Below are 12838 nucleotides of genomic sequence, written 5' to 3'. Positions count from 1 at the left end.
GAAAGTGATTGTCAAAGATGCTCAATTCACTGTCCATCCTGGTTTCATGGAAGGAATACCAGAAATAGCAGAAATAAGTGAAACCTTGAAGCAGACTTTAGTTCTAGAAATGAATTCCAGTTGGGTAGTTGTATTCTTTCAATAAATGAGTTAAGTGCCAGGGTATCTGATGGAATAAACCCTTTCCAGCAGAGTGCCACCTTTGCATGTACTTTTCTAGTCAGAGAGGATGTGGGGGCTCTGTCAGGATGGGTGCAGTTTGGTGTATTGCTGCTTCAGTTGCCTGACACCTGATTCCTCAACCACATGGTCCCATTACCCTACTCAGCTTCCATAAATGAAAGGGGTACAGATATTGCTTTAAATATATTCTCCCACAAGTCTCATCTCAATGTGGAAAAACAAAATACATGAATTCTCCTTTCCTTATGATACGACAACCTCAGAGGTTGTATATTTAGAGATAAAGAATGTGGGGGAAGAGCTTCTACATTGAAACAGTGCAGGAGGAAAACATATATCCCTTGCAAATATATATATATATTATTGTCAGATGATATCTATTATGAAAATATATCAGGTGACAGTATAAGAACCTGCGGTATAACATGGATGGTAAATTGGGGGTTGATAACTCCAAACTGACTCATCAGTATTCAAAACAGCATATTGATTCTGCTGGTCTTGATGAATAGGATTTGAAGGGGATTCCTGCTGTATGTTAATAGATTGAGTTGGGGATCCTTGATCATCAAATCATGAAAATAAAAACTGCTTTTACTGTGGAACCATCCCTGTAGTACTAGTTAATAAAAATATTGAACAGATGCAGATTCAGGACCAAACCTTTTGGGACACCCAATATGATCCTTTCAGAATTTGAGACAGCATGTCTAACTTTTGCTGTCATGATTTCTACCCTTAACATAGATGGAGAACCAGTTATACACTTCCTACTATAAGCATACTCCTCAGGGGACTAAGGATTAGGGAGTGTTCAACACTGTTTATTGCTTTAATTTGATTATTAAGAAGACCATTCCTCTAGATTTATGTGGAATTCTGATTCCTATACCATCTACTAAATATTATAAGTATCCATACCCATCAAAACCCCTGGCCGAATAGCATAGAGGTTAAGGCTGGGGAACAACTGGGCACCAACAGTGTCTGTGCATAAGAAAGGTCTGGCAATCTACTTCTGCAATATGCCATGAAAACCCTATGGGGCCTTCTCATAGAGTCGCCATGAGTTGAAATTGACTCAGGAGCAATTACTTTCTTGCTTTTACGCATCAAAAAGACAACCATGGCACAAAGCTTTGAAAGCAAATCTAGAAGTCTTGTGCAGTTTACGGAGCAGGACTGATTTTCAAGGAAAAAATGATGTTATATTACCTCCTCAGCAACTAAATTTACCCAAAGATCAAAATATACCCAATTAAATGTTGACCATTTTAGCTCTTGAGCTCATACAGACTGTTTTCCTGAAGTGCATCATTTTTACCTTTCAGATCATCTAACAGCACCAGTTAGCTGAATGGTTAACAAAGTAACCAGCAGACTGGGAATAAACTGATTTTAGTTTTACAAACACTGTTCTGTATAGTGAAGCATGACGTTTAGATTACAGAAAAACATTTGTATAACTCACTACATTTTAAAATCATGAGTGATTCTCTTATCTAGCCAGACTGGCTAGTACAGAGTCTACAATTAAGAGACAGATAAATTACTGAATGCAACCATATGTTAATGTGTTGTTTAACATACTGATTGTTCATTGAAATGAAGATTGACCCTACTCTACTGGGTATGTCACTGGTAAGAAAAAGAGACATTATGAAAAATTTTACTTAGAACCAGTATGGGTATATAGTACATAACTGTAAACTAAAAAAAAGGTTAAAAAATAGTAGTAGATTATTTTATTAGCTATCCATCACTGTGCACTCAGAATTAATGTATCTTCAGTTTTCCCTGGCTAGTGAGTGGATCACCTTTCCCATTTTCTTTTTAAAGGCAACATTCTGAAAGATCTCACACAATTTAAGAAAAAATAATTTAAAGAGTTTGTGATTAAAGACTCTAAATGCTCCTGTTTTAGAGTTACTGGTTAAGTCTGACTACCTTTAGTCCTCTGTTTCTCAGCTGCACCTGAAAACTTTATATTTATTACTGTTGATAATCATGATCTGTTTTTATCTACTGACATTACTTTTCTGCACCTACTTTGATCTGCAAATATTTTACTTAGCTATATCACTTAAATTTACAATAATGTAGCAATTTATGTTTTGTATGTCCAATTTGCTGCTTATTCTATTCGGAAATGTATATTTCTGTGTATATACTGTTTTGTCCTGTGACCAAGGAGGTTGCTGAAAATGGTCCTGGACCAGTCCATAAACCTGGTTAATAAACTTCAAATAAATATATATATAAATAAACAAATAAGTAAATAAACAAAATTGTGGAAGTCTTCATCAGAAATAAGATCATTTTCCTTTATTGTCATATCTCATAGTATGAAACAAAGTGATTTGTTTATGTGGGGGGAGTGCAGACATTGATGTACAACATACAACAGTCAGTCAGGAAGGGAGTTAAATACCTGTAACTCAAATGCATCCAGATACCTAAACATTAACCTCTAACAAAACTTTTCAAGTAAAGTAGAATGATATCCTAACATTTGTTTTAGTACTAGTTATTCAACCTAAAATGCAGTCTTTTATGTTTTAGTTCTAGGTATGCAACCTAAAATACCAGTGTTCTCTTTTCCTATACCAGGTGGTTGAGCAAACACATCAAGAAATCAATTAAATCAACCATACTTAGCTTGGACTGGCACCCAAATAATGTCCTCCTAGCCGCTGGGTCATGTGACTTCCAGTGCAGGTAAGACTGGTTCATAAGTTTAAGAAAAATCATACATGCTGTGGATACATTTATATTGTCACATTCAGTTATCAGTGCTCTGTGATTGTTCTATTTTGTATTGGTTAACTAGGACAGAACCCTGATCATGGTGGACCTTTTCAGACTCAGCGTGGGAGCATTTACATTTACAATACCTGTACAGCTTATACCTTTAAGCCTCCTACTGGAATTAAACCAGCGATTATTTTTCTGGATCAGATATATATTACACCTGTGCTCAGACATGAGTAAGTTCCCAAATTCAGTCCTTGGGGAACATCATGTGCACATAGATCCTATTTCTTTCATGGTAGTAATGGCAGCAGGAAATATTCTTCGGTTTAAATCTACTGTAAAACAATGTTTTTAAAACCAAAGGCATGTCACATTCAGGCATAAAAATGAAGTGCACTTGATTATTTTGTTTCAGTACAGTGGGAAGTACTAATGCCATAATGGATTCAAAAGATACTTAGCAATTAGGTGGATTTAAGGCGATAGGTTCAAAAGGGTTTATATAAAAGTCACAGTAATTGTCTGAATTAAAATGATATAGACAACTTCCAGGAATAAGAAGGTCTTCACGAGGATAATGTGTAGTTTTACTATAACTTTTATCTCATAATACATCTTTCTGAGGCAGTTATTCTTTGGATTACAGGTTGCAGATTTGATTTTGTTTTTTAGAAGCAGCTGTCTAGATCAGAATGCTTTGGACTCACTCGAGCATTATTTTAAAATAACAACGTATGCAATCACTGTTCTGGCAGATATGCTTTCTCATAGTAAAACAGATTTTGGAGTTGTCTGTAATTTCTTGCAAATGCTAAAAATGTTACATACAGTTTCATGACAACTATTTTGAGTCTCTTTGAATACAATACTGGGATTCATACACTGGGCTAGCTGGACACTTGAGTAGGCTACTTTGACAGTGTCCTTCATCTGCTACCTGAGAAAACCTAACTTTTGACTGAATGCACAGTTGTTGGTCCACAATACATTGAAACCCAAACATAGAGTGCAACATACATGGATCCACAAAGGATCGCAAAATGAATAAAACAAATGTTTTGCGGGGGGACCCCACCATACCCCTAGTTGTTAGATATAGGAACTCTAGGATAGCACTGCATTAGGGAAAGGGCATATGCCCCGATTCGATCTGTACTGCAATAACATAGTGAAAAAGGCAGTAATTTTCAATCAGGTGATATTCGATCAGTTGTAGCAGATTTTCACGTGTTGATAAAAAGCCACTTTGATGAAATATACTGCACCCACTACAAAAATGGGATATCAGGATGTCTTAAAATATCTGTAGGTGCTTATCATACACTTGTACATACATATATGAGGCAGGCAAAAGAGAAGGTGAGGGAAAGAGACATGTACATATGTATATACTAACAGTCAAGAAACTCCAATTCTCCAGACTTTAGATAGCTTGTCATTGGCCACATCTTTTTTGTAGATGTAGCTATTAAAGGTTTCTTCTATTCTTTTGCATAAAAAGAGGAAAATATTAAGAAATAACTTGTTAATGCTGATGTTCACTAAAAGTTATAAATGGTGTCTGGAGGTTTATAAAATCATGGTAATAATGTTAAGATGATACAAACATTTTACATTTTGTCCTAAAACTATTCTGCAATGACTGTTCAACCATTTTCCTAATGACAGATAATAGATAGATAAAGGAATGGAAATGTGATTCTACACTGATGATGCTGAAGTCCTAAACGAGATGGCTTCCTCTTCCTTTGCACACAAAGTCAATCACTAAACAAGCAGGAATTACTAGGTTGTCCAGTATTACTGTTTATCATTCTACAATTACAATTTCAAGTTACAGTGGGTTAAAAAATGAGTTCCTTTTGTAACCAGTAACCTTAGAACAACTTGTTTGCTTCCCATTTTTAAGAAAGTAATGAATTGCAGCTTTGAGAATGCATCCCTGATGTAATGAAACTCCACCTCACGAAAATTCATATTTCTTTTTTAACTTCAGGTGTACTGTGTTTTATAATTTGATATTTCAGTCTCTCTGTACAATTGCTTCTGAAGCACAATGCACCTACATGATTTAAATGTACAGGTACTTCAATATGATTACGTATCTGGTTTTGTAAGAACTAGAACTTAAATGCTTGACCTCATACATTTTTTTTTTAATGTGAATAGTATCGTGTTGGAAGGTTCATCTGTCTAAGATTTTTGATATGCTACCCCATGACATGATCACACATAAATTCAGGGATCTAAAGGTAAATGAAGGAATGTTACATCTGGCTGAATGCATGGTCATACACAAAAGGTTAGAACAAGAGGACTTATATCCTCACCATCTCATGTCACTCAAAGCTTTGCTCTGGGGCCACTCCTTTATGGCATCCTTTTGGTTATCATAACTGATTGAGTGTTTGTTTGTGTCTTTCGGCTTTTCCTGGTTAGGGGTCGCCACAGTAGAACTCCGGTCCGCTAATGATTGGCAGTAGAGTTTTACGTGCTGGCTTGCCGGGCCTAATGTAAAACCTTCAATGAAGGAACACCCGTTCACGCATGTCGCCACACAGAAGACGCTCTAACTGAGAATTGAAGGGCAACGTCTAACTGTGAGGTGACAACGCTACCGCAGAACCATCACCGCAGCATCATAACTGATTGAGTGTATGGCTTACCAAATACGTAGCTGACTGCAGACTTGGGACTTTTGTCCTTAACTCTGCAGATACCACCCCCTTGAAACAGAATTTAAGATTACACACAAATGTTGTAGTAAAAATGACCTTGCTTTCAGTGTCAAGAAATGTTACATCTGGCATTTAGGAAAAAAAACACTTTATAAGTTATTTATGAGAAACAGCTAAAAGTTGGAAAAATAGTAATAAAAATCCACTGGAGTCCTTCTAAATGATGATCTTTCATCTGATACCCATATGGCCACTGCCATCCACAAAGAATATGAAGTTGCTCAACTGATGCACAGGAGAGGAACTTGCCTCCTTCCTACAACTCTTATCACACAAATTATAGAAAGCTGTACTCTGTTCTGTAGCATCAAATGTCATCTGGTAAAATCAGAGAAGATACAAAGATTCCTTGCAAAGATAACTGAATGGCTTAAAGGCTTATAGTATAGCTAAAAACAACAGCATCTCCCTCTATTTTCTGCACCTTTTTGCCTTCTTAGAGGACACCTCTGCCTGCTATATGGTGCACTGAAGGACCCACACTATTTGATTCCAAGGGCCCTCAACACAAGAAGACAGTCAGCCTTGATAAATTTTAGTATCACCTGTATTGTGAAAAGTGACACCTTCATATCTCAAAGACTTTCATTCCTACAAAATAAAGTCCAGCTGCCAATTAAATTCAGCCTATTAAACCATACCCTCAAGAAAGAATTGCATAATTCTATGGACACCTATAAGTTTCAGCATGGGACCTAAGGCACCTATACGTTTTAACATGGCATCTAAGGCATTAAGCTCCTCATTGGCCATTAAAGCTTTAGCATGTTTACCAATCCTATGAAACTATAATTTTCTGTACTAGCCATCTAAAAGCCAAAACAATTCCTCAAAAGCAGTTCATTTGATTTTCTTTTATAATGGGCTGTAAAATAACTCATCTTTGAACTAAATATCTCGTGTCATTTACTGAAAAGAGTGCAGGTTTATATTAAATCACCATAACAAATCTTTTAATATAGTGACTAAAACAACATTTATTTACATCTCTTTCCTTTTCCATATTATAAATGACCAAAATATCAAAAATCATGTAATCATCAACATAAATATCTCAGTTCTCCATCAAAAAGTATTGTACTTTTTCACATCTGCATACATGTTTTATTTCTTGACTCAATTACGGATTATCTCATACTCTCTTATATAAGACCGAGCCATACTGCCCCATCAAAATCCTACAAAAATATAATACTACAGTTTTGTTCCCTTTTCATTTGTATACACTGTTCTTTTCTTCCATACTTCCCAAACCTAATGTTTTCTTGAGCTATTTTACTTAAATTCATCATACTGAGTTCTAACAATCCTGATAATCCTTGAAATCTTTTACATTCCATAGATATATCTTGTCATTTTTCCTTTTTTTTTATATATCTCACCATCAAACTTTCTTTTTCATCTTTGTAGTTCATCTGGTCTTTTAACAGGTCTATATCACATCATCGATTGAACTATTTAGCGAATACCTATTTGTCAAACTCTATTTGTCGAAAGCAGTATCCATCGAACAATGTTTTAAGAGAAAGATTTCACAGAGAAAATAACCAGTAGGCCAATCACCGATCATCACAAAAATAAAATGTAAAACCCACTCAGTTGGGGGGCTACACCCCCCCAATGTGGGGGCTGTGCCCCCCAATTAAATATACCAACTCTGACATTACACTACAGTGGGGAAAAGGGAAAATTCCCAGTGACAGTCCACTGTTTTCTTCCCCGGGAAATAATTTGCTAAAACAATTGTTCGATGGATAGAGCTTTCAACAAATAGAGTTAGATAAATAGGTAATCGCTAAATAGTTGTTTGACAATGTGATATAGACCCCTTTTAACGGCAGTTTGGCACAAGATAATCAGTTTATAAAGTCCCAGAAATTTGTTGCTGTTCAGATATAATTTCTTCTGCCTATAACAGCCATTTTCCTTTATTTAGCTCATCTGTTCTACCTACCTAATGTATCATTTTCTCCTCTTTTGAGGCATTTCTGTATATATTGCATTTTAATTTCTTATCTTTTTTCAAAGAATTCCTTTTCATTTCACAAACTAAAATATCTCTTATCTTCCATTATCAACTTTCCTTACACTTCCTTCTGCTTGGTTGCTTTTGTTGGTTGGATTATCCTTAGATTTATTGGTTTGGACTTGGTTTATATCTTACAACTTGCTGGACTTCAGTTCATATTGCATACTTTGCAAATGTTATTCGTGACATATAATTGAGATGCTTTTGAAAATATATTTTAAAGAATATTACTTTAGATGTATGATTTAGTTTAAACTTAACTGCCAAACCAATAACATCATGGTAGGTTTCAGTTTGTTGATTTCCAACTCTGTACAGCTGTGAATTTGTAAACAGATTCTGATATTTTGCATAACAGTTCATTTTACATTGATTCAGATTTGTAGGCTTTTTAGATTTATTTTCCAGTTTTCTAGTTCCTGCACAACATCAGGAAATATATTACATTGCATATTATCTAAGCCTAGTGTCATTTTTGAAGCAAACTTAGCCTGGTGTTTTAACATTTTTCTTCTTTAGGGTTTGGATTGACCACTTAAGGTTGAAAGCTACTTTAGTGTGCATTTGCATCTAATGTTTCTGGTACAAGGTTCAAAGCAGTATAAAGTCTTTATTTATACTTGTACCGAGAATCTGAACAAAATAAATTGATTATTTACTTCTTAAACACATATAAATTCGTCTTAATTATAATTATGCTGCTGGTGCATACATTCTCACCATTTGTATGTGCGGTAAATTAAGTGATAAATGTTGGTGTGTCATTTTTAATTGCATATTAACTTGTCACTTGACTGTTAATTGCTTAACAGACTAAGGATAGAACTTGAGGTAGAGAGGCTTAGCAAAGTGGTTAAAATATTTATGTTTACAAATAATGTATAAAAAAAATAATTTGTCAGTGCTAGACTTTGGCTTGCACTGGAACTGTAATGAAACAAAAGTGGCAACAAATGTTTGTAATGTTTTTGGCCTTAAGAGCATATGTCAAAGTGCATACAGCAGATTCTAACTTAGGATTGCTGTTTCCGGAGTTATATACCTCAGTAGTTAAGTACAGATAAGGTAATATCTTTTGAATTAGAAGAGCATCTTTAAGGAGCATTAGGCTTCAAATACTGCAACTGTGTGCACAGTAGATTTAGTGTCATTTTCACACTGCAGAATATTTCTACAATAACAGATATTCAGTTTTATATATACATTTGCGCATTAATGGAAAGACACGTAGAATGTACCTTATTTTACTATTATCATTTAAAGAATTGCTTGTGCTTTTCTTAGTTTAAGCCAGCATTAGTGCAAACTTAGTTCACTTCTACTACCCTTCCCTTCTGAAAGAACAGATATAGTTCCCCAGTATATTTCAGTTTTCCCACTCACTCCATCAGTAACTGTGCTACATTGACAGCGCAGTGGCTTCTTTATAGTTAGCAGACATAATTTGCTGTGCTTCAGCCCTTCTCTGGTCTCAGTTCAGGATGGAAGTTGGTACATCTTTGAGTTGTAGAAAAAATGTTATATATGTTTCTCTGTTAATCTACATATGGGTAATGTAGCACCTGCCTGATTGCTGCACAGCAGGTAATACCTGCCTGATTGCTGGAATATATGTGTTGTGTGTGTGTGTGTGTGTGTGTGTGTGTGTGTGTGTGTGTGTGTGTGTGTATGTGTTTGTGTGTTTATATCTACTTCTAATATTTTAAAGGCCATATCACTGAATTTTGTTTTCGTGAGATGAAAATTGCGAAAACTAAATGCCCGCATAGCGAATTTTTCCCATGGCAAGTAAACACTTGCCCAAACTCCAATGAAACACACACTGGAGTAAATAAAAACCCACCTAGGTGGGGGGCTACACCCCCCACACCCAGCCTAACTATATATACCAACTCTGGGATTGCACTACAGTGTGGAAAAAAACATGTTGGGCAAGTATTTACTTGCCCTGGGAAAAATTTGCCATTCGAGTATTTCATTTTTGCGATTTTCATCTTGCAAAAATGTAATTCGATGATATGGCCTTTTGAATATTAGGAAGGGATCCATATATATATATATATATATATATATATAGAGAGAGAGAGAGAGAGAGAGAGAGGGAGAGACTTGTTCTGCTGCTTGCTGCTTGAGAATGCATGGATCATTTCTTATATTTCATCTTATTGTACAAACCTCTTTGAACTATAATCCTTGTTACATTCTGGAACTAGAGAGGACTAGCATTAGTAGAAAAAATAAAAAAAAATGTAAAGAATATATGAGGAAAACATTTCTTCAGAAAAATATTTTAAGGTTTTGGCAAAGGGTTCTTTCTTATTAGTTTATATGAAATATTGTAGAGAGAGAGAGACACACACACACACACACACACACACACACACACACACACACACACACACACACACACACACACACACACACACACACACACACACACACACACACACACACACACACACACACACACACACACACACACACACACACGTACATATACATACGCATCAACAAGGGAGTTACATCTTCTTCTGATATTGTATTTGCAATCTGCTAATCTGAGAACAGACTATAGTGAAACCTGCCCAATTTAACTATAAGGGGAAAACAAATAATGTGGCATAAATCTATGTAGGACAACTACAGATATTAAGAGATCTTGTTTATGAATCTGTATATGCAGCTGTAAACTGATTTGGAATAATGAAAAAAGTCAGAGTATAGAGTATTGTATATAGAAACGTTGCAGTCGTACAGGAGCATGGCCCAGTTAACTACACAGATGGTGGCATACAACATCCGAACATAAGGATGCTCTTTCTTGTCTATGCTGTTGTGAAATATGATGTAAAACTCCATTTGTGTTGATATAGTTGTGAGGCCCTCACCTCCATGTTTAGCCAAGCTTTGTCATCCTGTGAAATTAGATTTATACCAGGGATATCACATAATGTACAGCCCTGCTTGAAGTGAGAGGTGAGCATTATAAAGTGCTTGGAAAAGCTGAGAAGAATCTTTAAGTGCATCTACTTAAATGTCTGTGTGACCTAGGCATCTCATAACCCCGAAAAGTTTGGGATTGCAGCAGTACTGGATTATAGTGATGCACTCACTTACAAAAATATGTGTAATAGAATGCAAAGAATGCTGGTAAAAGCTTATATAGGAAGGGTGGAAAACAGCAAGTTATTTATATCATTGTAGTTAAGCAGAAGAAAGAAAAGAAGAAAAGTAAGCTAACTAACAAAAAAGAGCATTAGCTGATATCGCCACTGTGGTTTTTGGAAGAGGACCTGGGCCAGACCAGGGTCAATGTTCTGGCTTGACTCCTGAAATCCAGTAGGAGCTAAGCTAAGAAAGAAAAATGAGTTAAATTATATTAGATGTAATATGTGAATAATCATTTTGCAGATAGTCATTTGCAAACATGGTGTGTATTTCCGTGTGGGAAGGTACACGTCTGATTATGTAATGAGCCTGGGTATGTCTCCCAGTTTTGTCCCATCTGTTATAGACTTTACTTAATATGACACTGGCCAAATGCATGAATGGCATATAAAGGAAAGAACTTCAGTCGATATGGATGAAAAAAACAGAAGTATTGGGAAACAATGTTCTCTGCCTGTGGCCCATATCCCCCAACTATACCTCATTTTTAAAGAACGAGTCCTCGTTTTCCATGTGCAGCAAGGCATATTTTTATAAATAAATTCACTGAATTTACAGTATTTAAATAATAACATGGGCACGCATACAAATATAGAAAAGAAAACAAACCGTTATACACATATGCTTTCTAACAATTATTCCCCTCCAGCATTACGTAGATTCTTGTGTCTGCCCATAAAATGTTACTCCTCCTCCTGAATATTTTTCTGCATGTATTTTTCCCACAAATTCCATTTATTTGTGAATAATTTGCTACTTCCATTTTCAAAGATCCCAACTCCAATTGTTTTATCTCTTTAGTTGTGGTTGGTTTAGATTTGGAGTTCCATTTTCTAGTAATTGCTTTTCCTCCATAGTTCTTTCCTGTCAGTACCTTGGTTTGTTTGCTATGTTTTCTAATAAATTCCAGCCCTCTCTTGCCTATTTTCTATGCCACTAGTTGCAGTCATCCCTATTGGTAAAATATTCTTTTTCCATTCCTGTGTTGGCTTAGTTCTTTGAATATTTTTCGCTAATTTATAAATATACTAATCTGCATGGTTGTTGTTATTCTCAAAATCTTTCATCCAAAATCTAACTTTTTATTGTATCTTGACCCCGCCCCCTTACTTCATTATCACGCATTTCCACTTTGCTTTGCAACCCTCTGCTTGTTTTATGTTTATAAGCATTAACTGCTTAGCTTAAAAATATCCCTTAGAATCAGGTAATCCTAACCTAAAATATCTTATTCCATTTAACTCTAGTCTTTTCCCCCTCCCAAATAATTGCCTTCAACTCCTTTTTAATGATGGTCCACAACTTTAGTCTGGTTGATAAAAATATAACTCACCTGTATATAAAAACAAGAACTTGTGGATTCATTAAAAAAACAAGCAAAAACAGTCCAATTTCCTTCTTCTTTTGGCTTTTCCCGGTTAGGGGTCGCCATAGCAGATCACCTGTCCGCTCATGACTGGCAGTTGAGTTTTACAGTGTTGGGTTGCCAGCCCGGCGTTCAACCTTTCACAGAAGGCACACACACATGCACACACTCACACCTAAGGCCAATTTAGAGTGTCCAATCCACCTACAGCATGTCTTTGGGATGTGGGAGGAAACCAGAGCACCTGGAGGAAACCCACGCGACCACAGGGAGGACATGCAGACTCCGCACAGAAGACACCCCAGCAGCGGATCGAAACGGAGAACCTCTTACTGTGAAGCGGCAATGCTAATCGCTGCACTACCGTGGTCGCCCAAGCAAAAACAGTCCAATAAACAAACAAAAAAATATTTATCTAAAGAAGCTTGAGCAGAAAATACTTTCATTGTTAGTTTACAATGTATCTCTGGTAATAAATGGTCTTTTCTGCTATACTGAGTGTAGTGTTTTAAGCCAAGTATTTTGTTTATTGGACGTTATAGTTTAAAAGTGAAAATTATATATACAAAGCTGCGTCTGATCAGTATTTACCCTCTTAGG

The 12838-nt window shown here is 35.9% G+C and overlaps 1 protein-coding gene across 1 annotated transcript in view; it reads left to right on the top strand.

Moving 5' to 3' along the window:
- LOC122813016 (actin-related protein 2/3 complex subunit 1A-B-like) overlaps nucleotides 1–12838 on the top strand; it is a 494459-nt gene that overhangs the window by 275042 nt on the left and 206579 nt on the right. Inside the window, exon 5 of the mRNA XM_044085122.1 lies at nucleotides 2794–2901. Within this exon, the coding sequence (XP_043941057.1) occupies nucleotides 2794–2901 (108 nt within the window). The remainder of the gene's footprint in view (nucleotides 1–2793; nucleotides 2902–12838) is intronic.

The sequence above is a fragment of the Protopterus annectens genome, chromosome 10.part0, assembly GCF_019279795.1.
Source record: "Protopterus annectens isolate FY-2018-M chromosome 10.part0, PAN1.0, whole genome shotgun sequence".
NCBI lineage: Eukaryota > Metazoa > Chordata > Ceratodontiformes > Protopteridae > Protopterus > Protopterus annectens.
Note: the sequence above shows the minus strand (reverse complement) of the source record. Positions and strands in the feature narration are given on the sequence as shown.